At 30.8% G+C, this 26,799-nt stretch overlaps 3 protein-coding genes and 1 long non-coding RNA gene across 11 annotated transcripts in view; 1 reads left to right on the top strand and 3 right to left on the bottom strand.

Moving 5' to 3' along the window:
• LOC125845341 (putative late blight resistance protein homolog R1A-10) overlaps positions 1 to 26,799 on the bottom strand; it is a 700,072-nt gene that overhangs the window by 113,929 nt on the left and 559,344 nt on the right. The gene's annotated exons all lie outside the window — the stretch shown is intronic.
• The window catches only part of LOC125845391 (uncharacterized), a 142,686-nt gene that overhangs the window by 112,839 nt on the left and 3,048 nt on the right, over positions 1 to 26,799 (bottom strand). The gene's annotated exons all lie outside the window — the stretch shown is intronic.
• Positions 606 to 4,779, bottom strand: LOC125845355 (eukaryotic peptide chain release factor subunit 1-3-like). 4 transcript variants are annotated; one of them, XM_049524852.1, is made up of 2 exons: positions 4,658 to 4,779; positions 606 to 2,176 (listed from the first exon to the last, which is right to left on the bottom strand). In XM_049524852.1, the coding sequence occupies exon 2, from the start codon at positions 2,130 to 2,132 to the stop codon at positions 819 to 821; it is 1,314 nt and encodes a 437-aa protein (XP_049380809.1). In that variant the 5' UTR covers positions 2,133 to 2,176; positions 4,658 to 4,779; the 3' UTR covers positions 606 to 818. The 4 variants fall into 4 exon arrangements, with proteins under 4 accessions (XP_049380809.1, XP_049380810.1, XP_049380811.1 ...); XM_049524853.1 differs by having other exon boundaries at positions 4,653 to 4,772; XM_049524854.1 differs by having other exon boundaries at positions 606 to 2,171; positions 4,658 to 4,770.
• LOC125845347 (protein SMAX1-LIKE 3-like) lies at positions 11,821 to 15,396 on the top strand. The gene is made up of 3 exons (XM_049524844.1): positions 11,821 to 13,241; positions 13,444 to 13,681; positions 13,987 to 15,396. Exons 1-3 carry the CDS (start codon positions 12,034 to 12,036, stop codon positions 15,097 to 15,099), a joined length of 2,559 nt encoding a protein of 852 aa, XP_049380801.1. The 5' UTR covers positions 11,821 to 12,033; the 3' UTR covers positions 15,100 to 15,396.

Below are 26,799 nucleotides of genomic sequence, written 5' to 3'. Positions count from 1 at the left end.
CACAACTTGTGCTGCTTGCCAAACATATTTGTATTCACAAACAATGGCCAATCTAGAGTAGACACATCAGATTTGGCCGAATCCGTTGTCTAAGTCAGAATAGACTAATTCTAAATCCTGAATCCGCCAATCATGATCAATCTGGAAACATATCCTTCCACATACCCATGCAAGAAAAATATCAAATAGTGTTGGGCTAAATCAGCCTAAAGATACTCGTAAACCTCATACCATTAGGAGATCCTACACCTTATACGTAGCTTCCAAATCTACTTTGTTCGCACACCAAGCGTTACACTAGAATCAAGCAAGGCATAAGTATCAGTTGAACAAATGCATTAGTTCTAAAATCAAACTGCACTAACAAGGTTTCCAACAGATAGAATCAACAAAGTAACCATGCTCATTGAGCAAAGCACAATGACCTCAACACATAATACCTAACTTTAGAGAAATGCAAATATGCAAATAACCATGTTGTTATAGGAGGAAATGAAATAGCGAGGTGGGTCGCGGTTCTGACTAGCAATTTAAATCCCATTACAAACAAGACATAGTTTATAACAGCAGTAGCAAACTCACAAGGGTAAGGTAGATAGGCACATAAACAATAAGAAGTCCTATTTCCAATTGAAGATAGTCCCGAAAAGAAACCTGTTTCACATGTAAAGGAAAAGCAAACAATTTTTAACAACATCAAAGACTCAGTGATTGATACTAAGGATGATAGAAGGAAACTCATTGCTAAGATAACCTCAAAACTTTCAACAAATTGCATCTCTTTATCCGTCATCTGGGCTAAGGAGACGGAAATAAGCTTAATCAGAATCCTCAAAATATTCCCCTTCATCAGATGGCTCATCAAACAAACGCATGTCAAGCTGGTAACGAAGGATGCCCCCAATGCCACCAAATCCTCGGCAGAACTGTGACCCCTCTTGAGACCTGTTAGTGACAAACTCAAGTGAACAACCAAAGGTTTTGTACTCATTGGCGAACCACTCCAATAGCGGCATTTTGTCCTGGACCTCCAATTCAGCTGAATTCTCAGGATCCTTGAAGTTGCTTTGATCAGCCTCTTGGTCCTTGTTTAGGTGCTTAATGACAATCTCATTGGTAACACTATTTTTCAGCACATAACGGTTTATATCAAGATTTTCCCAAACAATAAGAGTTTCAACAGCTCCCATCTCCAGAGCTTTTATTGTGTCATCCACACCAAATACATACTTTCCAGTATCTTGACTGATTTCCTCAAAGAATTTTCCTATCAAGCGCTTCTCTTGTATGAACTTCACATTGGAGAGAATCTCAGCAGATAGCTCAATGGCCTGACTGAATCCATTCTCCCCACCATAGGACACATCAACCACATTAAGTATCTTTGCCTGAAGACGTGGATCAAACATATCAGACTGGCTTAGCTCTGTCTTGAAATCAGCTGACCCAGCAAGTATTAGTCCAGATACATTTGGCTGACTAGTGGCTGGATTAATGAAGAACTGAGTAGCAAGCTCTGCTGTCTTCCTCACATAGTTATGGCGTTTCTCCATTCGAAGACGAGCAAATCGCAGAGCTGATTGACCTCCTCTTCCATGCTTCTTGGGAAGGTCAACAGTGAATTTATGAAGGATTTCCCTAGTGTTTCCACTTAATGTCCCAAAAAGAGTACCATTACCATCCATGACGATGAAACCAAACTTCTCATCTGATTCCAAAAGCTCACCCAGAGGTCCCGTGTGAAACTTGTTGTCACAGAGGTATAGAGACGCATTAATGGGCTTAAAAGGTGTAAGGTCAAAGGTTACCTTCTTTTCCTTCCCATCTTCAGTCATTATAGTTCCAGTATAAAGGACCAAACCATTCGGAGGTACCTTATTATACAGTTTAAGCCTCTGCTGGGCAGACGTTATTGCACCAAGGACAGACTGACGATTTACTCTACTCTTAATATTTGATGCAGTACCATATTCTTCCGCCAACATCTTGGTAATCCTAGATATCTGATCACCAGGAGGAATAATAAGAGAGATCATACTGGTACCATTTCCTCTTGCAGATTCAAGGGCTTTGATTAACTTTTTCATTTTCCATATTTCAATATTCTTGTCATTTTCTTGGCCATCTGCCATTGCAAATAGATACTACCACAAGCTGAGCTATAAATTAGCCTGACCTAGGAAGCAAATTGAAGACAAATTAGAGTCCACATCATCGGGAATGTAAAATTCAGAAAATAAGCCAGAAGGATAATGTAAGAATAGAAATTTCAGGTGCATGCTCAAGTACGTACTACTAAGCATTCAATTACAGGGCTTCATCAATGAATAAAACATTGACAATCTCTCTTAAACAATCAAAAGTAAATAAAACAGATAATGCACATTTTTCAGCACCCAATAGCTTTTTTAGCTATCAACATGGTTTAGACAAGAGATATCATTTAGTCATGGAACACCTTTTTTCGGTCATTAAAAACTGTGGACATAATAATCTGATATCTTGTGGGTTTTATCTAGCATTATCATGCTACACATGCAATAGTCTGAGTGTTAGATATGAATGCTATGATTTTCCACAATTGAACTTCATCACACACAATTGAGTATATTTCTTCTTAGAAAAGAAATAAAAGAAAATTAACCAACTCAGCCCTGACTACCAAAAAAAAATGGCATCCCTCGAAATATAGAAGAGCAGTACAACAGTAGAGTATACATCTAAGAATTAGCAGCAACCAAGGCTTTATCAAATCATAATTATCCTCTATCATCTTCTCATGATAAAATACCTTTAATACTAGCTTCTCTTGATTATCCAACACTTCTAGTGCCTGGACTCTTCATCTGGCTTGACACCCCCGTGTCAAATGGGTATGATAGAACGTAAGACGTAAGTAATCATATTGATGCTTCAATATTCACTTACTATCTATTTTCATGGAGACATTATGAATGTAAGTCACCTACGATCTATTTTCATGAAGACATTTTAAATGTAAGCAGAGATTTCATATCTATAATTTCTACTTCTTAAGACTTAAGTACTCCAGGGCTTCATGAAGTAGAGAGGGTTCCTAGTCCAGGAAAAACCGCCCGAGAAACTAGTGCAAATGCAGCAATACAATAAGTACAAAATCATACCCATGTCTAGGCTGAAAATCTACACCTGGTTCCCAATGATAAGGACAATTCACCTTTATTAATTTCTGAAAGAAACAACCCTAAAACAACTGTAGTACTATCTAATAAGTCCAGACCAAAAAAATTATTGAACGTAGGTAGACGAGAAAATATGAAATTCTGCGGCATCAGCACTAACCAAACTCTTATACCACTAGAATCAAAGGCAAACTGATGAGGTTACATTCATAAAAAAACTAAACAAGTTTCACATTAACTAACTAAAGTCACCTCTCTTTCGAGATTCTGCGAACCATAAATCATGGAACAAAAAAAGAGATTGGGTCTTGGCATATTCATTGGGCAGTCATTTCATACATTCCGAATCGTACAATAACAATTACAACATCATACCCAGGGTATTCCATAGGTGGAATCTAGGGAGGGTAGAGTCTACCAGACCTTACCTAACCTCATCCAGGTAATGCTTGTTTCAGAAAGACCATCGACTCAAGTAACGCACATCAAAGCAGTTTGAAATAGAAACATACAGAAGTAGAGAGGACATAGCAAATAAAAGGGAAAACAAGGAACAATAACAATAGCTAAATAATGCGATAATCAAAGCACATGAAACAACGAGTCACAAAAATCGTAGGACAAGAAACTATGAGAATACTACTACTACTATTACTGGTATGAACGGAGAAACAAGTATGCTGCACCAAACTACCACCAAGCCTATCCACGGGATAGCGAGACAACGATCAATTACCTACGCACCTTCTGCCTTAATCCACAACCTCTTATCTAAGGTCATATCCTCGGTAAGCTGAAGATGTGACATGTAGACAACCTCTTCCTAAATCCTGATACTTCCTTGGCGTACCTCTACCTCTCCCTAAACCCACCATAGCCACCCTCTCACACCTCCTCACTAGGGCACCTACACCATCTCCTCTTGTTATAAGTTGAAAATATGACATGTCCTGTCTCATCACCTCTTCCCAATACTTCCTAGGCCTTCTACCTCTACCTCTCCTTAAACCCACCATAGCCAACCTCTCACACCTCCTCACTAGGGCACCTACACCATCTCCTCTTATGCTGAACTATTTCAGTCCCGCTTCCCTCGTCTTATCCACCACAAAGAGCACCCCCACCTTATCACACATATCTTCAGTGCTAATCTAATCTCTCCGCTGAGTACACATTTTGAATCTTATTTTAGTATATCTACAATAATTTCTCTAGTTATCAGCACAACATAGCTCTAGTAATAAGATTTCTCATACAAATACAACTATCATCGAGATTGATACAACCAGTAAATCCTCAATAAGTCAACCCACACATAAGACGATCAATTTGAAGATACTTAAGCAAAACTAAAAACAAAAAAAAAAAACACGAATCCAAGCAAATCAATTCCAATATCTTCTTTTAGATTGAATTCAAACAATCTCAAATCAAAATTTGAAGCTAAACAATGAAAATCTATGATAATTTTCAGAGAAATGAAGGTTATACCTTACCTGTTGGAAGCAGCAGGCGCAGTAGCTCGAGCAAAGTTGGGCTGTTGAAAAAATGTGGAAACCCTTTTGAGTAAACTTCAAATAATAAAAAAACTGAAAAACTTTACTCCAACAATTTTTACGTTTTGCTTTAATTGTTATATCACAAAAGAGTTGCTTCATGTATTGTTTTTGATATAGAGTAATTGAGAAAGTAGATTTTTTATTTTTTTTTAACTTTCTTTAATAAAATATTACTGTTCACAAAAATATTTCATTTTTCTCTTATTTTATTGGAGTATTTATTTACTGGATTATAAGGAGGTCATCAAATTGTAAATGTTTTTTTTTGTTCAAAAAGACTTGGGATTTTTATTTATACTATTAGAATATTTTTAGGAAAAACTATCTAAGTACGCAAATATTTCTATCATAAATATTAATTCACTCTATAGTTTAAAATAATTACATATTGTCTCACTAATTAATAATTTAGTACAAGATTTCAAATCAGATGCACCATTTCTTCATATTTCAAGTCAGATGTATGTCTCAAAGATACTTGAGATACATGTATTTTTTTTTATACCAAATACAGAGAGAAAGGTTAGTGAGAGAGGAGGAGAGGTGAACAAGAGACGAAGAGAGGCGAGCGAGAGAGGAGAGAGGCGGAGTGAGAGAGTCAACATGTATTTTTTTATATTAGACATGTATCTTTGGTACAAGATATATAATGGGAGAGAAATGAGCAGAAGAGTCATTGTATTTTATATACATGTAAATTACTCTTGAATTCGGTGTATCTTAAATGAATTACACCTAATTTGATCCGCATGTATTTGTGATACATGTATTTTAGCAACTTTTGGTAAACATAGTTTTAGATTGAATGAGAGAAAATTTGAATTATTTTCTCATACGTTAAAGACATATTTGACCTGATAGGTGGAATGAGGGGCAAATTTGATCTAATAGGTGGAATGAGTAGAAAATTTGAACTATTTCTAATAGGTTAAGCTCATTTTTTATCCAATAGATGGAAGGAAGGACAAATTTAATCCAATAGGTAGAAGGTGAAATTTTTTGAACCATTTCTAATACTTTAAAGACATTTTCAAACCTTTTTCGAAAAAAGGAATATATTTTCAATGCTATATGTCTGAAGTGGTTACAAAATGAATATATTTATAAACAAAAATAAATTTCAAATTTCAACAACTTAAATAGCAACCCCAAAGTTGGGTATTTGTATGTTTCACCCCATTTTTATTTATCTACTTTGATTTGTTGAACTCGAGCTAAAAGTTCTTCGAAAATAACCTCTTTATCTCATAAGGTTGTGTACAATTTGCGTACATTCTACTTTTCTTAAATTTTACTAGGTATATTGTTACATAAAACTTACATAAATACACTAGTTTAGGAGCTAATTACACCCTAGTTTGCAATATTATGAATCTACCATATTTTGGTGCGTCCACATACATGTATCTCGGGATACATTGGGTCAAAATTAGGTGTAATTTGTTATAGATACATTGTATCTAAGTGGATTCGTACGTATCTGAGATACATAACAAATCTCCCCCATCTCTCTTCTCTCTCGCTCACCACTCTCATATATATCTGGTATTCTAGATATATGTGAATCACACCAGAAACATACATATACATATATTTACTGCATATTTAGTGTGATTCGCATGTACATGGAATGCATGACTATCTCACTCACCTTCCTCCCCATCTCGCTCCCCTCTCTCCCTATTTTACTGTATCTGATAGCAAAATACATGTATCTAAGTGTATTTTTCTTAATATATGATAGAAAACTCTTAATTAGTGGTATAATATGTAATATTTTAAAAGTATACGTAATAATAATATATATAATAGTGGAGTATGTCTAATGATGTAGTTTCTCCTATTTTTATTGTTGTTGGCCCATTCCAGTTACCTTTAAGAGTAACTTTCACATATAGCAAACAAAAAAATCATATTTGTATGCTATAGCAAAGTTTGCATAATTGCGCTCCATAGCAAACATATATATGTATAATTCGCTATACATATACAATTAAAAGCTGTCTATTTTGCTATACATATATACAAAAAGAGCAATTGTATAATTCGTTGGCTCCTCTTCAGAATTGTATAATTTCATTATACAAACATAAAACTGGGCAGGGGAATATTTTTATTGTATAATTATAAGTGTATAAGACGAATATATATGTATTTGCATGTGTATATACAATTTTCTCTCGCTTTATACAAACAGAAACGCAATTTATACACTTTTGTGTATAAAGCGAGAGAGGAGAACACAGAGGGAGTGAGCGAGAGAGGAGAGTGGCGAGCGAGAGTTTGAGGGAGAGAGACGCTGGCAAACAGTTTGCTACAGGACACAATTAAATCAAAGTGTAGTTATACCATTTAATTTGAATTATTAGTTTGCCATTATATACAATTTTCCCTACCTTTAATTAGTAGCCCACTTAACCAAGCCCAAAATGAACTGGGTCCGTCCAGAGTGTGATGGGCTAAGAAGCACCCACTTTTTTTTTTTTTTTTTAGGGAAAATGTATGAAATAACAAATTATTAATTCAAATTAAATGCTATAGTCATAGTTTATTTTAATTGTAATTGCAGCAAACATCCCCTTTTTTTGTCATCTGATTCGGTATACAATTAGCCATTTTCAATATACAATTAATCATTTTATACATTTCGGTATAAAATGTGTTTGTGTTTGTATAAAACGAGAGAAAAGTGTATATACAAATACATATACATATATTTTTTCCTTTACACTTATATTATACAAATACAGATTTTATCATACAAATTACAATGTATAAATGAATTTATACAAAACTGAATAATTTGTATAAAATTGAATGTTTGTAGCGAATTATATAAATCAAATGCTCCATATCAAACATAAAATTTGTCATGGAGCGCAATTATGCAAACTATAGCTATAACATACCAATATGGTTTTTATGTTTGCTATATGTGAAAGTTTTTTTTTTTTTTTTTTTTATAGTTCTATCATTTGATTATGAATTTGTTATATATATGGTTGTTGTTGTTTTTTTTTTAAAAAAAAATACTATTAATGAAGTTTTATGTTGTAGTTATATAAATTATAATTCCATTTTTTTTATAAAAAAAAAAACTTACCACATCAAGATTGATATAAAGAGTTATATTTAGTAAATCGATTTTATTTAATTATGTAATTTCTTTTTATATGATTAGTACAAAAAACATAAGCTCATATATTTTATATAGTGCAAGACAATAGATTTCAATGATTCATGAATTATTAGTGGTTAAAAATATATGATTAGTACACAAAACATGCATATGATCAAAGATTAGATGGATATCTTTTTAAGAACAAAAAATCTTATGTGGGCCGTTATTATAACTTTATTCTCAAAACACAAAAGTTTAAAAGGAAAAGGAAAAAAGAGAGAAAAAAAAGGTTATATTTACATAAATCTCATAGTGTTTTGAGTTAATTTCATTATATCCCTACGTTTTTAAAAAATTACAAAAATCTCTTAAAAAGAAATTTAAGGATTTTGATACATCCTAGAACGTCTGGATGCATAACGACCGATACATAAGTCTTTTGTATGTTACGCTAAAAAAAAGAAAAAATCAATTTACAATTCCATATAACACGCAATCACGTTTTAATCACTGCTATTTAACCCCTCTCAACGTGTAATAACTTCAACAATTAAAATTCGAAAATTGTTCAAGTAGATCGTCCTACATCCTTTCAACTTTGATTAAAATTTTTTACAAATTTGGAGAAGATACATCATGACTATATTGACTTTGCTGAGATATTCAGAAGTCTGGAAATCTAAAGTAAGGTATGAACGATACAAAAGCGATGAAATCGTTATTGGAGAAAATATTTAGTTTGCGAGTATGAAATCAAAAATTGCAACTGAATTAGAAATTGATGAATTGAAGAAAAAACTAGATATCAGATACATCGTAAAAGGTAACTTTGATACATGACTAAACACATTTAAAGACATTTAATACAAAACTAATACATGAATTTCGATACATAACCATGTGTAGTGTGTTAGCTTTGTATTAGGTGTGTTTAGTTGTGTATTTGATACATAACAATGGGTACTGTATGTATCGGTAAAAATTGATGAATTGAGGAAAAAAACAGACATTAGATACATCATAGAAGATAATTCTGATACATGATTTGAACACAACTAAACACACCTAGTACAAATTTGATACATGAATTCTGATATATAATCATATGTACTATGTCAGCTTTGTATTAGGTGTTTATAGTTATGTATCTGATATATAAAAGTGGACAATATATGTATCAAGTACTAAAATATAATGAAAGTTGACATAGTTATGTATCAAATACATAACTATAAATAAGATTCATATTGATTTAGATTTAAAATAATTGAAGTTATGTATCAACACTAACATTTGTACTAGATACATTGTACACAAACAAAGTTGTAATGTATATGATAGTTAAAACATAAACATGATACATAAGTAAACACACGAATATCAACCAAATACATTAGAAATTTGAACCTTGGGTAGAGAAGACTGTATAATAAAACCATCGACCCCCCCNCCCCCCCCCCCCCCCCCCATATTTTTTTGAAGGTCAATACTAAACTATGGACCATATGTATCAGAATTTTAGGATGAAGAACAGAAAATTGAAAGAAAAAAAAACTTGATCTACTGAAAGCAAAAAAAGTAATGAAGAAATCTTTTCTACCTTTTTAAGAACTTGAAATCGATGAAGAAAACTGAAATAATACGGTTGTAATTCAAAAATGGTGAGTTGGAGGAAATTGCAGATACATGTGATTTTAGGCATAAAAGTGGGGAAGTTACGCGTGAAGAGTGAAGAAGAGTGATATATCCGAGAATATGAGAGAGGGTGAGGAAAATATTTTTGTAATTTTTTCAAATGATAGAAAATTTTAGAAAACATGGTAAAAAGTTGTGTAGTTGAGTAATTTTTCCAAAAAGAAATAATTAACAACCATTAAATACATAATTACAAAATGTTATACTAATATATAACCAAAAAAAAATGTAGTTAATAAAATTATAGAGAATCATGAAATTTCGGGTGAAGCAAAATCCATTAGAAAAAAGTAATATATTTTTATATTTAGTAATGGTTTAACTTTAAATTTTCTATTTTATTTTTAGTAAGATTATTTACAGTCACACATAAATATAACTTGTTTTAGATCATAAATTTAGAAGCTTTTCTTTCATTCTTTACTGTGTGCCCAGTCGAACACCTTCAAATCAAGACAAAGAGAGTATATCATTTTCTATTTGTTCATGTCTTGATGAACAAAGTTATCTGATACTTGTGTCGGTGCGAGATAGCAAGTACCTCAAAATATTAACCAAAATGTGTGCACACTAACCTAGATACTATAGTTATAAAAAAATACACCAAAATTTTTTTAAAAAAAATTATATACTATAGAAGAAAAATTACTATAGCTGAAATGCTATGTTGCTTAAACTTTTCAAAAACATCAACAAATAATGATAATATTTTTGAAGAGCCCGATCAATCAAATAATGATCTTCTTTTAACAACAACAAAAAAAAAAGAGAGGATGATCTAATCTAAATTTCATATTATAAATGGTAGAATAAAATCCCAATCATCATCTTTTTAAAGAATACTTTTTAGGTAGTAATGATCCAAAGAAAGCTTTATTCCTTACTCTTTTTGAGTGTTAAAGAGAAAGAAGATTGTTGAAGCTTCAACCACAAAAAACACACTTCCCAATTCTTTCAAACCGACAGTCAGTCCTCAATATCACCTTTTCTCTTTTTTACCAAACTTCTCATTCATAAAATTAAACTACTACTCATATCATACTCATCACTCTATTTTCTATACTCATAACAACTTGTGTTTATTTTATAATAATGGTATCTGGATTAGTTTGTACACACTTTAGTTATTTATGTGATCAATACTTATTGCCTTACTTTAGTCTAGGTGTCAAATAGTTGTTTATTTTATAATAATGATATCTGGATTAGTTTGTACACACTTTAGTTATTTATGTGATCAATACTTATTGCCTTACTTTAGTCTAGGTGTCAAAAAAATTGTATGCATAATACATACATATGCCCTTTAACTTAGTTTCAGCTGACATCTATGTTTTTTAACTTGAGTGTGCACAAGTAGTCATTTAAACTTGTATAAAATTGAGCAAGTAGACGCGCATGTTCTACGTGACATAATACACATAGGATGTCACGTAAGACACAAAATTTTCATGTAGAATGTCATGTAAGACGAATATGTCTATTTGTTCAATTTTATATCAATTTAAGTGTCTACTTATGCACACAAAAATTAAAGGTTATAGTTATCAGTTGAAGTCAAGTTAATGATCATGTTTACGTATTAAACCAAAATTATATCTAGAGCTTGAGTTGATGCGAAAAAATCAATTAGTAATTTTTGTTTTTTTGCTAGGATTTGTATCATAATTTGTGATTTTTAACTCATTTTATCGATGGAGAGACTACATCAGACAATACACCTCAAAAAGATATATTTGACTCTAAAAATAGACTAACAATAGTTAAAAACTACAAAAAAAATTCAAATGTGAGTTCATATCAGACCCTTTTTTATTTTCACAATTCTCGTTAAATCTAACCACCTGAATTTTTAAATATTTAACTTAAGAACAAAATGCTCACTTTTGCCAAACTTAAAGAACTTAAACTACTCAAAATATACTTAAAGAACCACTTTGAACTTACCTCCAACATAAGGGACACTTTTGTAATCTTCTCCATCAAATATGTTGATTTTGTAACCAAGCAAAAGTAACTCTTCTAGTCTAAATAAAAATTACCCTTTATACAAATCTGTGAAAGATAAAGCCCACATATTTTGTTTTTTCATTAAAAAAAAAAAAGGAAGCTCAGTATAGCCTAAATTTTATTTGAATCATTCTTAGTTAATTCTTTCTAGAAAAGCTAACTAGTTTAGTCCAACTTCTAAATATCCATTTTGCCTTTATCCCTTTATATGAGAGCCAAAAAGAAAGAAAAGAGAGAGACAATTTTAGCTTTACCTCACATGCTTTCCACTTTCTCATACTAAACCAAACACTACAAGAAAAGAACAAACTCCCCCTCACTTCTTTCTAACTCCTATTAATTCCCTTCACTACATAACTAAAAAACACACACACACAACTTGTTACACTATCCACTAAATGAAAACTTAGTTTTCTTCCAACTTATAACACCTTATAACGGTTTTTCTGTATTGTGAGGATTCATCATAAATTAATCGACGTCTAACATGAGGACGGGCGGTTATACTTTCCAACAATCATTAACTTCTGAATCTTCAAGCATAGTTAAACAAGCTGTGCACTTAGCTAGAAGAAGAGGACATGCACAAGTTACTCCTCTTCATGTAGCAAGTGCTATGCTTTCATCTTCTAGTGGTCTTCTTAAAAGAGCTTGTCTTCAATCCCATACACATCCACTTCAATGTAAAGCACTTGAACTTTGTTTCAATGTTGCACTTAATAGACTTCCCACCTCTGTTTCAAGTCCAATTTTAGGTCCTCATTCTCATCTCCCTTCACTTTCTAATGCCTTAGTTGCTGCATTCAAAAGGGCTCAAGCTCATCAACGTCGTGGATCGATAGAAAATCAACAACAACCAATCTTAGCTCTTAAAGTTGAGATAGAACAACTAGTGATCTCAATTCTTGATGATCCTAGTATTAGTAGAGTCATGAGGGAAGCTGGTTTTTCTAGTACACAAGTGAAAAACAATGTAGAACAAGTTGTTTCTAGTATGGAGATAATTACTAGCACAAAGCCATTAGTACTAGGAAACACAAACACCAATACCAACACACAAATAACATCATCAACTAGTCATCATCATCATGTTCTAAATTTGTCACTTAGTAAAACAGGACAACATCAAGTTGTAAAGAATGATGATGTTATGAGTGTTGTGGAAAGTATGATGAATTTCAAGAAAAGGAGAAACATTGTTGTTATTGGTGAGTGTTTAGCCACAAGTGAAGGGGTTGTTAGAGGAGTTATAGATAAGTTTGATAAAGGTGAAGTTCAAGGAGACATGAAACATGTTCAATTCATAAGTGTGCCACTTTTCACACTTAGAAATGTTTCAAGAGAAGAGTTTGAGGTCAAACTTAGAGAGCTTAGGACTTTAGTGAAGAACTATATGAATAGAGGGGTTGTTTTGTATTTAGGTGATCTTAGGTGGGTGTCTGAGTTTTGGACAAAATATTGTGAACAACAAAGGAATATTAGTTACTATTCTCCTGTTGAACACATGATAATGGAGCTTAGTAGATTGTTGAATAGTGCAATGGGAGAAAATGGTAGGCTATGGCTTCTCGGAATTGCAAGTTTTCAAACTTACACAAAGTGTAAAACTGGACATCCTTCTTTACAGACACTTTGGGATCTTTATCCACTTACCATTCCTGTTGGAAGTTTGGGTCTCAGTCTCAATCTTGCAAGGTAAATAAAGATCCTATTTTTATTTTCTTCACTTCCGTTATATCTTTCTTGATGTGCTTTTTCCTTGAGTCAAGGGTCTGTCATAAACAACTTCTCTACCTACCAAGGTAGGGGTAAGGTCTCCGTACACTTACGGTATTACACTGTATATGTTATTGTTGTAGCTTTTCTTCACATTTTCTTGTTTTTTTTTTTGTTGTAGTGATTTGCATAGTCACTTTAGGAACAAGGCAGCAATGGATGGTTCAAGCTGGTCACTTGGAAGAGGTGGAGTTGAGAAGAATCTAACTTGTTGTGCTGATTGTTTAGCCAATTTCAACAAAGAAGCTAAAACAGTTACAAGCATACAAGTTAAAACTGAGTCAACTTATTCAACCTCAAGTTTGCCTTTATGGCTCCAAAAGTACAAGGAAGAGCACAAACAAGAAAACAATCAACAGGTCCTTATTTTATTCTACTAATCCAAATCTTGAATTTGCATGCATGAAAGTAGTACTCTAATATACACTTGGATTTATCTCTCGCATGATTGCTCAATTAATACTTATTATCTCAGAAATTTACATTTTTTTCCGATTCCAATAAAGTGATTTTTCGAGATAGTAACTATTAGTTGAGTGCCCATCTGAGAAATCATGTACTCTTACTTAACTTATATACATTGACAGTACTGTAGTTCCTTTTTGTAGCAGATAACCTGTGTTATTACTTTTCGACTTACTAATCCTACTTCATTGTTTTTCAGGAATCTGAAGTAATGTTAGATCTATGCAAGAAGTGGAATTCAATTTGCAGTTCTGTTCATAAACAACAACAACCTCATTTTCTGGAAAAAGGCTTAATTAGTCCACTATCTTCATCACCATCTCCTTGTTCCTCTAATTCAATATCCTCTTCAAATGACCACATGATAAAAAGTTCCACCAAGTTGCATAAAAGCCTTTTGAATTGGCCTGTCATCTTTGAACCAAATCAATCACCAAAAGAACATCAATTCTTCATATCTGATCAAAATGAAGTGGTTAGTAGTACAAAGCCAGAGCTTTTGTCAAATCCCAATTCAAGTCCTAATTCTGCTTCATCAAGTGAAGCAAGTGGATACATTGAGAACATTGATAGATTCAAAGATTTCAATTCAGACAACATGAAAGTCCTTTGTAAGGCATTGGAGAAAAAAGTAGCATGGCAAAAAGACATCATTCCTGATATAGTAAGTACAATTCTTGAATGTAGGTCCAAAAAGAAAGAATCTTGGTTGTTCTTTTTAGGTGGTGATTCTGAAGGAAAGGAGAAAATTTCAAGAGAATTAGCAAAAATCGCGTTTGGTTCATCATCAGAAGAAGATCATAACTTTGTTTCCATTGGAATCAGTAGCTTTTCATCATCATCGAAATCTGATTCAACTGATCTTAATAATCAAGAAGTGATTAGTAACAAGAAAAGATCAAGAAATGAACATGGTAGGACTTATCTTGAGAGATTTGTTGATGCAATTCAAGAAAATCCAAACAGAGTTTTTGTCATGGAAGATATTGATCAAGTTGATACCTTTTCACTAAAGGGTATCAAGAAATCAATAGAAACAGGAAGATTAACACTTTCTGATGGTGATTTAGTGTCTTTTAAAGATGCTATAATCATTTTCAACTCTGAGAGGTTAAGTTCAAAGAAATGTGATGATGATGATAATGATAATCAAGATTCTAAGGAGAAAAATCAAGAAAATATTGGAGATGATGAAAGTATATTGGATTTGAATGTTGCAAGTCATGAGGAATTAGCAAATGGAGATGAAAATTTAGTTGGAATATGGGAAGCAGTGGACAAACAAGTCATGTTCAAGATTCAAGTCTTGTGAGAAGTTGAAAAAAAAAACTCAAGTTGTTATGACTTTAGTTTGTCTTTTTTTGTTTGTTGTTGTTGTTGTTAATTACCTAAGTTGTTTAGTTTTAGTGTAAGTTTTTAATTTTCAATATGATGCTAAAATACTGGGGAGGGGTAAACATGAGATTTAACTGAAGAAGAAATAGGTCCCTTAGATTATAATTAGATTAAATGGAAAGTTTGATAATGTAGGATTTCATGTACATGTAACACCTCTTTGATCTTTTGTAATACTACTATATATTAATGCTCAACTTTAGCTTTCCATATATATTTCCAATATCACATTTTGCCACAATTTTCGTAAGTCATTTACTCTTTTAGTAACTTTTTCCTCTTCCTTCATTTCAATTGTGAACAAATTAAAAATCTATATATGGGTTCTTTCTCTATTAAGAGAGTCCTGGCGTGAACTCCCCTACTGATCTGACTCTAGTGGATTCTGAAGAAGTTAATTCTCCCTTGATCTGAATCTACTTTACCAACAAAAGCTCTTTATAATAACAATGAGTTTTATTCTAAATATGAAAATCAGTGGAAATAGAATATTATATAGGGGAAAAGGACAAATATACCCCAGAACTATCGTAAATGGTATGCAGATACCCTCCGTCATACTTTTGGGATATTGGTGCCCCTGCCGTCCAAACACTAGAACATATATACCCTTCACTTAACGGAAGACTAAATACGGATACATGTCACAATCTTATCCATCGATCCGATATTTAATAAATGTCGGGTCGATGGATTATAAGATCATGACACGTGTATGTCCGTTAGAGTGAAGGGCACATATGCTCTAGTTTTTGGACGGCAGGGGCACCAATGTCCCAAAAGTATGACGGAGGGTATCTGCATACCATTTATGATAGTTCGGAGGTATATTTGTTCTTTTTCCCTATTATATATGTAGCCTATAGCTATATAGGGCTAAGCTATGGTCTCCAAGGACTCGGATCACTAATCCGAGTCCTTCGGAGCTTAGCCATTAACGGGCTCCTCCTTTCTTTCCCTCTTGATGCAGGTATTCAATTGGAATGGTTGTTGGATTTCTCCTAGTTCAAGCTCTAAAAAGTCGAGCATTCACTAGCATTTCAAAAAATAACTACGGATAATTGTTCATAAGAAGTGAAATTAGTTGAAAAATAAATTATACAACATGCTATATAGTAGTAATAGTTAAGCTATATTGATAATGTAAATATTATTTATACTTTTAATGTATAGAAATTAAATCCAACTAAAAATGGAAGCCAGTTATCGTATATAATAATACTTACAAACATTTCTGAATATATAAATAGGCAATATTACAAAAGAAGTTGATTATTTCATATTGAAATGTAGTCGTAAAGGTAGAATGAGAATTTGAAATTTATGAAATCTAGATTTTAATAAAACGACTCCAAGAGTTCATCAAATATTAGTCACTGAGTCATAAAATGGAGTATAAAGTTTTAAGGATGCCATGCAAAAGAGACAAAAATGTAAACCTAATTAAGGACCAGCAATTCCATGCACGTCCAAGGAATATATATATATATATATTCTTCTATATGATTTCATCTTCCCAGTTTCCTCACTTTCATGTGTGTTTGGTATGATGGAAAATATTTTTCAATATTCGATTGATTTGAAAATTTTGATTTTTTTTTTCTTAAAAATGAGAAAAATGATTTTCTTATAAGTGAATATAGCTAGCTAAGTTTCACATCTGACATATTGATCGTGTCCATCCTTCCCAGTTCCCACCCTTCGACACACCCATTCCTACTATCCACACCCCACCTCCCATAGTTTTTATCTAATTGTGAATATGTTTATAATACTAGTTAAATTTATATATCAAATGCAAGAAAATAAATAATAAGTTCCTGAAAATATATTTTCCAAAAATATTTTTCTTCGTATCGAACATGTACACGCTCTTCATTTCAAGCCTTTTTTTTCTTGCAATCATAGGAGTTATCTACTCTATCCTTGAGCATATTAATCAACCAATTCCTTTTTGTTTCCAAGCCTTGTAATATAATTCAAAAGATAGTTTTCCCCCCTTTTTTCTATTATATATCTTTATCTATCTTTATCTCTATGTAGATCATTATTGAATGATGAAAATTAAAGCATAGGAATTTAAAATAGATTTATGTATGTGATTCATAACGTAAGAGCGCGGCTATGCCAAATTAAAGTGACTTTTTTTATGGAGGAAAGAACTTCAAAATATACAAAGGAAAAGAGGGCATATATTAATACTTTTGACTATTTTTAAAAGTTATATATTTATCAATTATTCGTTGATCGATGCATTTGCTTTGTATCTTGCTATTTAACTAACATGTTTTCTTGTCATCCTGGATCAATAACTTTTCTTTTGAGTCGAGGAACTATCAGAAAGATTTAATCTCTTTATCCTTGCACAAAGGTAAAGATAAATTCTGCATACATATACTATCCTCCCAGACCCTGCTAGTGGATTTACGTACACTGAATTAGTTATTGTTGTAACTTGTATATATATCGATTATGGAGCTATTATCTTCCCTTGCATTGTGTAGCCACGTTAGCAGATACTATCCCACATGTGTAATCAGTTCACATAGTTCAGCGGTTGCACCGAACTACTCTCATTCAACTTATCGAGTTATCAAGTTGAATTGCCTTAGCATCAAATTTTATTCCCTACATTATCATATAATTAGTTAATTAGTATATATACATAAAAATTTTGATATATCAATGGACAAATCCAAAAGTTGAACATGAAAGTAATTAACTTTGACATCAACAAACTTACTTTCAGATTATAACCACTAATTTTTAATTATGTGGGAATTGATTTGTTTCTTCATGAAGAAGATCTTCTTTTTCTTAAAAACATAAAATTAACACACTTGCTTACCCCAATGGTCTCTTTCTCTGTTTTTTTTTTTTTTGCACTTACTAGAAACTCCTTTTGTTTTTTAGTGTTGGAATAAAATCCCCTTTTTCTTTTTTCCTTTTTCTTTTTTTTTTATAAAAAAAATAAATCAGGTTTCAAGTGAGATTTTTCTTTTTCATTTTTCTCATCTTTATTTTACTTTTTTCTTAGCATTATTCCTTACCAGTTGAACTGGTCAAGAAGTGATAAAAGTACACTGACTATAAAATTCTGCTCCTTTTCTTTGCAGTTTAGTTATAGCTTTTTGAATTTATTCTTTTTCCTTCTTTTTTTTTCCAACTTTATTCTGCTATACCTAGCTTAACTTAAAGATGGATGAGATTTTTTAAACTTTAATCAGAAGTCTCGATTTTTTTTTATTAGGGGAATGTGAAATGGGATGAGATTACCATGGGGCCGAATCGAACCCTCACCAATATGGTGAATGTTCAGGTAGCTAGACAACAGGGCTCTTCAAACCCTCATGTTCAAGCTATGGACAAAGTGTTTCCCTCTTTATGGATCCTATCATACACAATGCTAATATTAATTAATCAGGTCAATGAATTTCGAATACTAGATGATTATAAAAGGTCTGTCAACTTAAAATAAACTCATGTTGTGTCAGATATCCCACTTTAAAGTTTGATTAAATCGAAATTCACAATTCTATTTAGGATTAAGACAACATCATATCTAGACACGTACCTCAAATCTCTAGTTAACAATAGAGTAGCCTATCATAACCATTGATGAAGGCAAGTTAATTGAAAAAATTCTTTTTGATAATTAACTTGATCCAATATGAACATAAACATGTTATTAATTTTTTTTTGTTTTTTTACTAGTAAATTTGTCTTCACTAAGGACAAAAGAGACGATCATTACATCATGAGACAAATTAGAAAGAAACTGGTCCTTGTTTATTATATTCCTTACAACAAAGAGACAACAAATTGTTTTCTTTTTTTCACATAAATGTTTTAATTTTTTCAAACAATATTATGTCTAATCAAAGATTATAAGGACTTGATCAGTCGGCTCTGAAAAATCTTTTCAAACTTTTGATCCGTTCATATTTGATCCATCTAATGAGAATACAATGAGTTGTCATAATTTTATTGGTGGATCCAAACTTTTAGGTCCAATAAAAAGATTAAGAAGCTTTTTAGAATAATATTATAGTATTGTAGTTAGTGGAAGTCCATGTAAATTTAACATTACTTTATAAATAATATAACCTCGAGCTTTGTTCCCATTATGTATATGGAATGAACCATAGATATAGATGACAAAAAAAGTCACACATCATTATCTATTCATGATAAAGAAAAATAATATTTTCAAAAAAGAATTTGTTAATAGCATATCTTGTAGGATATTGCATAGGTACATTTACTTTTCACAATTAAATTTAAGCTTCCATATTTGAAAATTTTATTTATTACCATTATTAATCACTATTTTAATTGAATAAAAAAAATAGTAGTAATAGTTTTATACATAAAAAATAGAATTTTTTTTTATATTTAAGTGAAAATCTATTTCTGATCATACATTTTTTCAAATGAATTGGTCCTATAAAAAATTGAGTGAAAAATCATATTTTATAAATGTTAATTTTTTAGTGAGTCGCAATGAAAAAAAAAATCTTTGTTCTAATAATGCACAAAGATTAGAGTAAATTACTCTTGTTTGCCCACTTTATCTTTTGGGTTGCAAATGCATGAATACCCCTCCTTTGTTTGATTTTATGTGATTGTAATTTAATTTAGCACAATATTTTAAATAATATAAAGGACTAAATATTTATAATATCGTGTAATTGTAAAAATTTCTTATTAAGAATAAAATTGAAAAATTTATAATTAAATTGATTTTAAATAACAAGTTGCGCTGTCATTTTAGAGCGGACTAATAAGAAAATAATATCATATACACTAGAATGAAAATTGCACTATTATTACGAAAAACATGTTTCTAATTGATATATAAAGAGAATAATCACCGGCCATGAACCAAAAGTCTGAAAAAAAAACAATAATTTAGTTGAAGAATTTTCAAAAAGTCAAAAATATTACTTAATTTTATATTAATCAATCAACTACAACTTGAGTACTAATTCAAATTATAATAATTATATAAAAGAGACAATTATTCTAACGGAGTACGTAGCTTCAAGTGATAATAAAAGTGAGGGACAAAAATAATTAAAGAGAAAATTTTGTAAAAAGTTTCCTTTCCATAATGAATAATTACCCAATAATAATATTCTATAAAAATTGAACCCTCCTAACCTTTAAAATTAATTATAACTTTATTACTACGAGAAAAACATACGTAAATAATGCATCACCTATTTATCGTTCTTGCTCGAAAGTCAAAACCAACATGCCTGCTAGCTCATATTTTGTTGCGAGAGAGTACTAATAGTTAGAAAATAGCTAAAAAGATTACTGTAAATTTATATGTCCTTTTTAATTTTGTGTACATTATGAAATCCTTTAACTAATAATTTTTTCGTATTCACAGTCATGACTTCAATTACTCTAAAATTTTCATTATTAAGTACATTAATATATATATTGAGTATAGTCTCATAAATGGGGCTGAGAATGATGTATGTAAATATTATATCAAAAGCAATCTTTAGGGATAATTAATTAACGATAATAACTTAAATATTGCCGCTAAATATGTTTTTTAGAAGCAATTAACACTCTTTGTAAGTGTCCCTAAAACCTACAACGACATTGAATTCAATGATGATTAACTAATGCCAGTAAAAAATTTAACATTTATTTTCGCTAAAAGCAAGTATTTTGGTTTTAGTAAAGACCTTATCTTTACTTTAGAGTCGAGGTGTAGAGACCCGTTTTCCAATAGTCCCTCGATAAATATTCATAATTATGTATTTTTTTCTAAAGAAATTAGAGAAAACAATATATATAAACTTTAAAATAGTTCAAGATGTCAATATTATATTAATTGAACTTATTCATTAAAAAGGAGAAAAAAAGAGTTTGAAAATTGAAAGGTGAAATTCAAAAATATGGTCCGACATAGAGAGACCTTTTGTTTCTTGATTCAGGAGCCTCAGCAACTTGATGTCCCTCCACATTCTATGCTAATATAAGTTGCTAACCATAAAAAATAATATTAAAAAAAAAGTTGCTAACTATTGTTGACTAGAAAAAAAAAATACAAATTTCAAACTTACAATCTTTTACAATCTTTAAACAATAGTATTTTCTTTTTTTTTTTTCGACTAAATTTTGTTCTGATAATAAATTGATCAATGAAAGTCTTATGTTTTTTTTTCCTTTTATGCTCAGAGCTTAACTAACTCGATTAGTTCATATTCGTGTCACATAAGATTCACTAAAGTCAAACATGCTCCTTAATTAACGAGAACTCTTCTATCTTCAGGGTGAAAAATATGAAATTTCAAATTAAAAATAGAGATATTTTATTCATTCCGTTACCCCTCCTTCATTCATAGTATCCAAAATTTAAGAACCCACTTAATTAATTAATATTCTTTGTGATACGTAGGCCTCACTAAATTCGAAAGTGTTCTTTTTAACGCAAGTTGTTTTCATTTTTAGGACTCGACAAAAGCTCAAGTTAAGGGTAGAGTAATCTAACCCATTCCACTCACTCCTGACACTAACTAACGCAGCTCGAGTTGAATGGAAGTCTCATGCTTTTTTCTCTCTTTTATGCATATAGAGTCCAAAATTTACTATAACTCAATTAATTCGTATTGTGTGTAAGATTCACTAAATTTGAAAGCGCTATGTGTCTAATATGAGGTTTTCCATTTTCAGGAGTATTCAATAAAACCTCAAATTAAGAGTGATAGATCTCACATCCATTCCATCATAATCCGATAAACACTAAAAATCTCATGCTTATAACAATGGATTAAACAAATGTATCATTTTTTATTTTATTTTGAAGTACCCCCACCCACCCACCACCAAGCCACATTGTACTATAGGTACTAAAATTGTCAAAAGAAAGATACACCTAATTAATTAGCTGCACAAAATCCACCGTTGAATTGTTAATACACATTATAAAATCATGATTGACAGAATAATACTATATAATCCTCATAAGTCATAATTATAATTCTGTTAACAATCTGATCTCTATTTTAATAATTATGTTTGTTTCTCTTTAACCAATGATTGAACTAACAAAAAAAATATGTAGCTCTAAAGGCAAGCCACCAATTATAAATTTCTCAAGATGATCAAGAAATGATTACTATTGAGAAGAAAAAGTAAAGGGTATAGGCACTAATTGTCCCCTTTTTTTTGGAATTTATTAATATGGCCATAAGGTTTATAACATATAGTATAAAATTTGTATACACTTTTGAAAGGCAATGTAACTTTTATCTTTCAATATTGCCAGTAGTACAGTCTTACCAAAGACCAAGACAAGCTTCCACACTAGAAACTTTTTTTTTTTTTAGTTTTAAAGGGAAGAATATATGGGAAGTGGGATAAGGTGGGTGGGATAGTGGGACATAATATATATATCCAAAAGGTAAATTTCCAATTTTAGTCCTTCAAATATTGGAAAAAAATTATTTTGATCCTTATAATTCCTGATTAAATTCATTAATTAACCTTTGGCTAATTGATATGTGTACTCAAAATCATTCTTCTATGATTTTTCCTTTTTACCATAGTAAATGAGTTATTAATTGTTAAACCATTTTGTTATCATATTCATGTGATGTTAAAGTTTGTAATGTTACTCTATATTTGAAGATAATATGATTTTTTTTTGGAAATAAAGGACACTCAACTTTTATTTGTTCGCATCAAAGTCACAAAACTATTGAGATTAATGTGTATAATTAAAGTAGGTGACGTAAAACCCAAAAGGTGTGACTCAATAGTGAATAAACAGAGTTGAAAATCATGAGGTATCATGTTCAATTTTCAACGGAGACAAACACTAGGTGATTTCTTACCGCATGTCCAAACTTCGTGGATAGAGTTATCTAGTATCTGTAGTGGTGGAACAAAAAATCTCACTAAGAAGTGTTAAAATATAAAGAAGTAAATTCACAAAAAAGCCAAAAGGGTGCCAATATATATATATATATATATATATATATATAATAGGTATACATAAGAAAAATATTTTTACCTAGTTACACAATGCAATTTTCTGACTAAGCCTTAAGTACATTTGGCTCTGTGACTAAATAGTTGTGCTAGTGTAAGGTGATATGTACCTCATAGAACTAATTGAGGTATGTGTAATCTCGCCCAGACACCACAAATCTTGTCAAAAGATAATAATAAAAAGTTGATATATTTTAAACAGTTAACTTATATCCAACTCTTGATAACACATTTGAGCTAGAAACATCTAATAAAAACACTGTATCATGTGTTCAAATGCTCAATTATTTGTAATAGACTGTAATTCGACTATTCGAGTACATGTCTAAATGAATTATATTGACAAACTTAAGGAACTATTAATATATTCAACCATAATTGAAGGATCAAATATGCAATTATTCCAATCCAAAATATTTTTGAAATATTTGAGGAAAAAAAAAGATTAATTAATGTAATGGAGACAAAGTTTCCACAGCATGCTCCTTTGCAGACTTTTTCTTTAATTAAAGAGAAAAGATAGAGAAATTGCTTCTTTTACATATAGTCACAATCAAAATAAAGCTTTTATCTTTCTTTCTTTTGCTATTTTATACTACATTTTTTTGTGCATGAAAGTAAGCAATTAAAACTCTCTTCTTGGATCTGCTGCCAAACAAAACAATGAATGATATGTAGAATCTTTGCTTTGCTTTTTTTGCTTTTTTTCTTTTTTTAACTTTATATTAGTAATTTGTTAACTTTTGATCATTCTCATCTCTCTCTTATGATGAAAGCCTTGGATCCCTCAATAATCATAAGATCATTCAAATAATTGTATGAAAAAATGTTTTGGATTCAGAGAGACAGGGTATAAAGATACACAAAGAGAGGCACACATCTTGTTGTTTTTCTCTGTTTATGTGGGGTTCTTTCAAAATATATACACTGCTTCATGAGGATCTTGACCTAGTCAAAAAGATATATATATGTGCCCTCAAACATTAAAGTTAACAAGAATATATTGTTCAATTTTTTGAGTATAAGATATACACTTTTTGAGTATATCAGAAATAGTTTTTTTACCCTGTAAAAATAGGTATAAGGTCTACGTATATTTTATTCTTTTAGAATTTTATTTGTGGAACTACACTAGAGATGTTGTTATTATAAGATATATGTATTGAGTATCATTGGAACAAATAAAAGATTTTGCGATAATTATTTAGCAGCAATAATATAATACAATATATATAGCCAGTTCTTTGTATGGATATCACTAAAGATTTTAGCTACTGTAGATGTAGTGATATTGACTCAATTGTCATTGATTATTTTTGCGACAATAAATATTGTCAATAAATGTGTCTTTTGCTGTAATGTATTATCGAAAACTGTCTCTCCACCTCGCAAAAATAGGGGCCAATAAAATTTGCATACATTTTATTTTTTTCAGACCTCACTTGCCAAACTACATTAGGTATATGAAGAGTAAAAAAAATACTCTATCTTTGTAGATTTTTACTAAAAATATATTTTCCCCTACCCCGACTAAAAAATTAAAAATCATCACTTATACCCCCAAATCATTTTCCACTATGACAAAACATCAATAATGTGGGTATTATGGAAAAACACTCGTATCATCAATTACTCACACGATCTCAATTTATGTGACATTTTTTAGATTTCGAGATTTAAATAATTTTTTTATTATAATTTTTTATATATCTTTCAAATATTTTGCAATTATTATGACTTATAATACTTTTTATATAATCTTCAAATTTCAAATAATTAAAATATTTTTTTACTCGAATTCATAGTCAAAATTAAAATATTTAACTCGTGAAATTTGAGCTATCCACATAAATTAGTATACAATTTCTCAAACGATGTGCTAGGTCCTAACTAAATTAGTAAAAGTCATGAACGAAGGGAGTATTTATACATAATTATTAATGTATATAATTTTTTTTAACATCATCAATGCATAGATATTACATCATATTTTATAGTTTTCAATAATTTTCTTGTCATTGTACATTTTTTGCCCTANCCCCCCCCCCCCCCCCCCCCCTTTGAGAAACAAATTAAAGAGAGGCATGGCATGTGCAAAGCATGACCTAGAATTTTGGAACTGATCATATCTTAATTAGCAAATCCTAACAAAGATTTGAACACAAAATTAGGGTGTAATATCCCATGCAAATCCTACAACTAAATCTCTCTTTAACTCGTGCTTGAGTCTTTTCATACTACACATTATTTTTTAATCCTTCAATATTAATTGTCATGAATAATTATATAACAAAATTAAACTTCTTTTTCTACGCATTTGGTAAAAAGAGAAAATCTAGGTTTTAATTCCATTTGTATTCTTCTGTTTCAATTGGTGTGACACACTTTATTATATACTCTATATCATGAAAAATGTTGCCATTTAAAAAAAATTCAGAAATAACTTAAATTTAAAATTTTCTTTTATATTTAGTGAAACGATTTATAGTCACACAAATATCTAAGATCTATTTTAGACATAAAAATTCAAAAGTCTTCGGTTCTAGTTTTTTAAAAGGCATAATACATAAACATAACCCTTAACTTGACTTTTGCGGACAAATATGCCCTCCAACTTTGAATGTACAGAACTAAACACTTAAACTTGTATAAAAATATTGAACAAGTACACACATTTGTCCTACATGGCATAATACACATAGGATGCAATGTAGGACATGAAATTGCCATGCAGGGTGTCATGTAGGACGAATGTGTTAATTTGTTTAATTTTATACAAGTTTAAGTGCCTATTTGTGCACACCCAAAGTTAAATGTCATAGTTGTCAGCTGACGCCAAGTTAACGGTCATATTTATGTATTATGCCTTTTAAAAACTTTATATCTAATTAAATGGTGTTACATAAATTGAGAACAAACCGAAAAGAGAGAATAGGAAAAGGAATGCTCTAGTAATTACCACATCATCATCATTTGCCTTAAAAAAAACCCGTCAATTAGATATGATAAAATTAGTCTATAAAAATATAACTCGTCTAACTCATTCAAGTTTGAATTGGTTATTGATCTGTCTATTTATTATTTAAATCTAATAAAAATTGGATGGATATATAGCTTAGATTGATATTTTTATTTATTGTGTTATATATAATCATAAATAAAGAAAAGATACTAATTTTATTAGGTACTAAAATTTATAACAAAACAAACATAGCAATGTAAAACTTAATTAGAATCATGCGAGTTAGATGATGATTCTCTTTTTCATCGCAACCAATTTTTTGACGAGCCAATAACCTGCTTATTTATCAACTCAATCCATTTTAACCTATTCAAATTCAACTTTACCCGCACATTTTACCCCCTTACACATCATGATCATTTATGATTACAAGGCCATTGGCAAGATTATGGCTTTAGTATGACACAAACATCCGTACCATTATTGGTACAATAGAAAGATTAATATCGAACATAAACAGTGTACTCACATATGACATATATGAGGCGACGCATCACGCATGCCTGACAACTGAACTGAACACACCACTATAACTTGGTCAAGCGCATCGTGGCAGAGTCAAAATTTTCAATAAAAATA

Source organism: Solanum stenotomum, chromosome 11 (genome assembly GCF_019186545.1).
Source record: "Solanum stenotomum isolate F172 chromosome 11, ASM1918654v1, whole genome shotgun sequence".
In the NCBI taxonomy this organism is placed as follows: domain Eukaryota; kingdom Viridiplantae; phylum Streptophyta; class Magnoliopsida; order Solanales; family Solanaceae; genus Solanum; species Solanum stenotomum.
The sequence above is the reverse complement of the archived record's forward strand: the minus strand, read 5'-3'. Positions and strand labels throughout refer to the sequence as shown.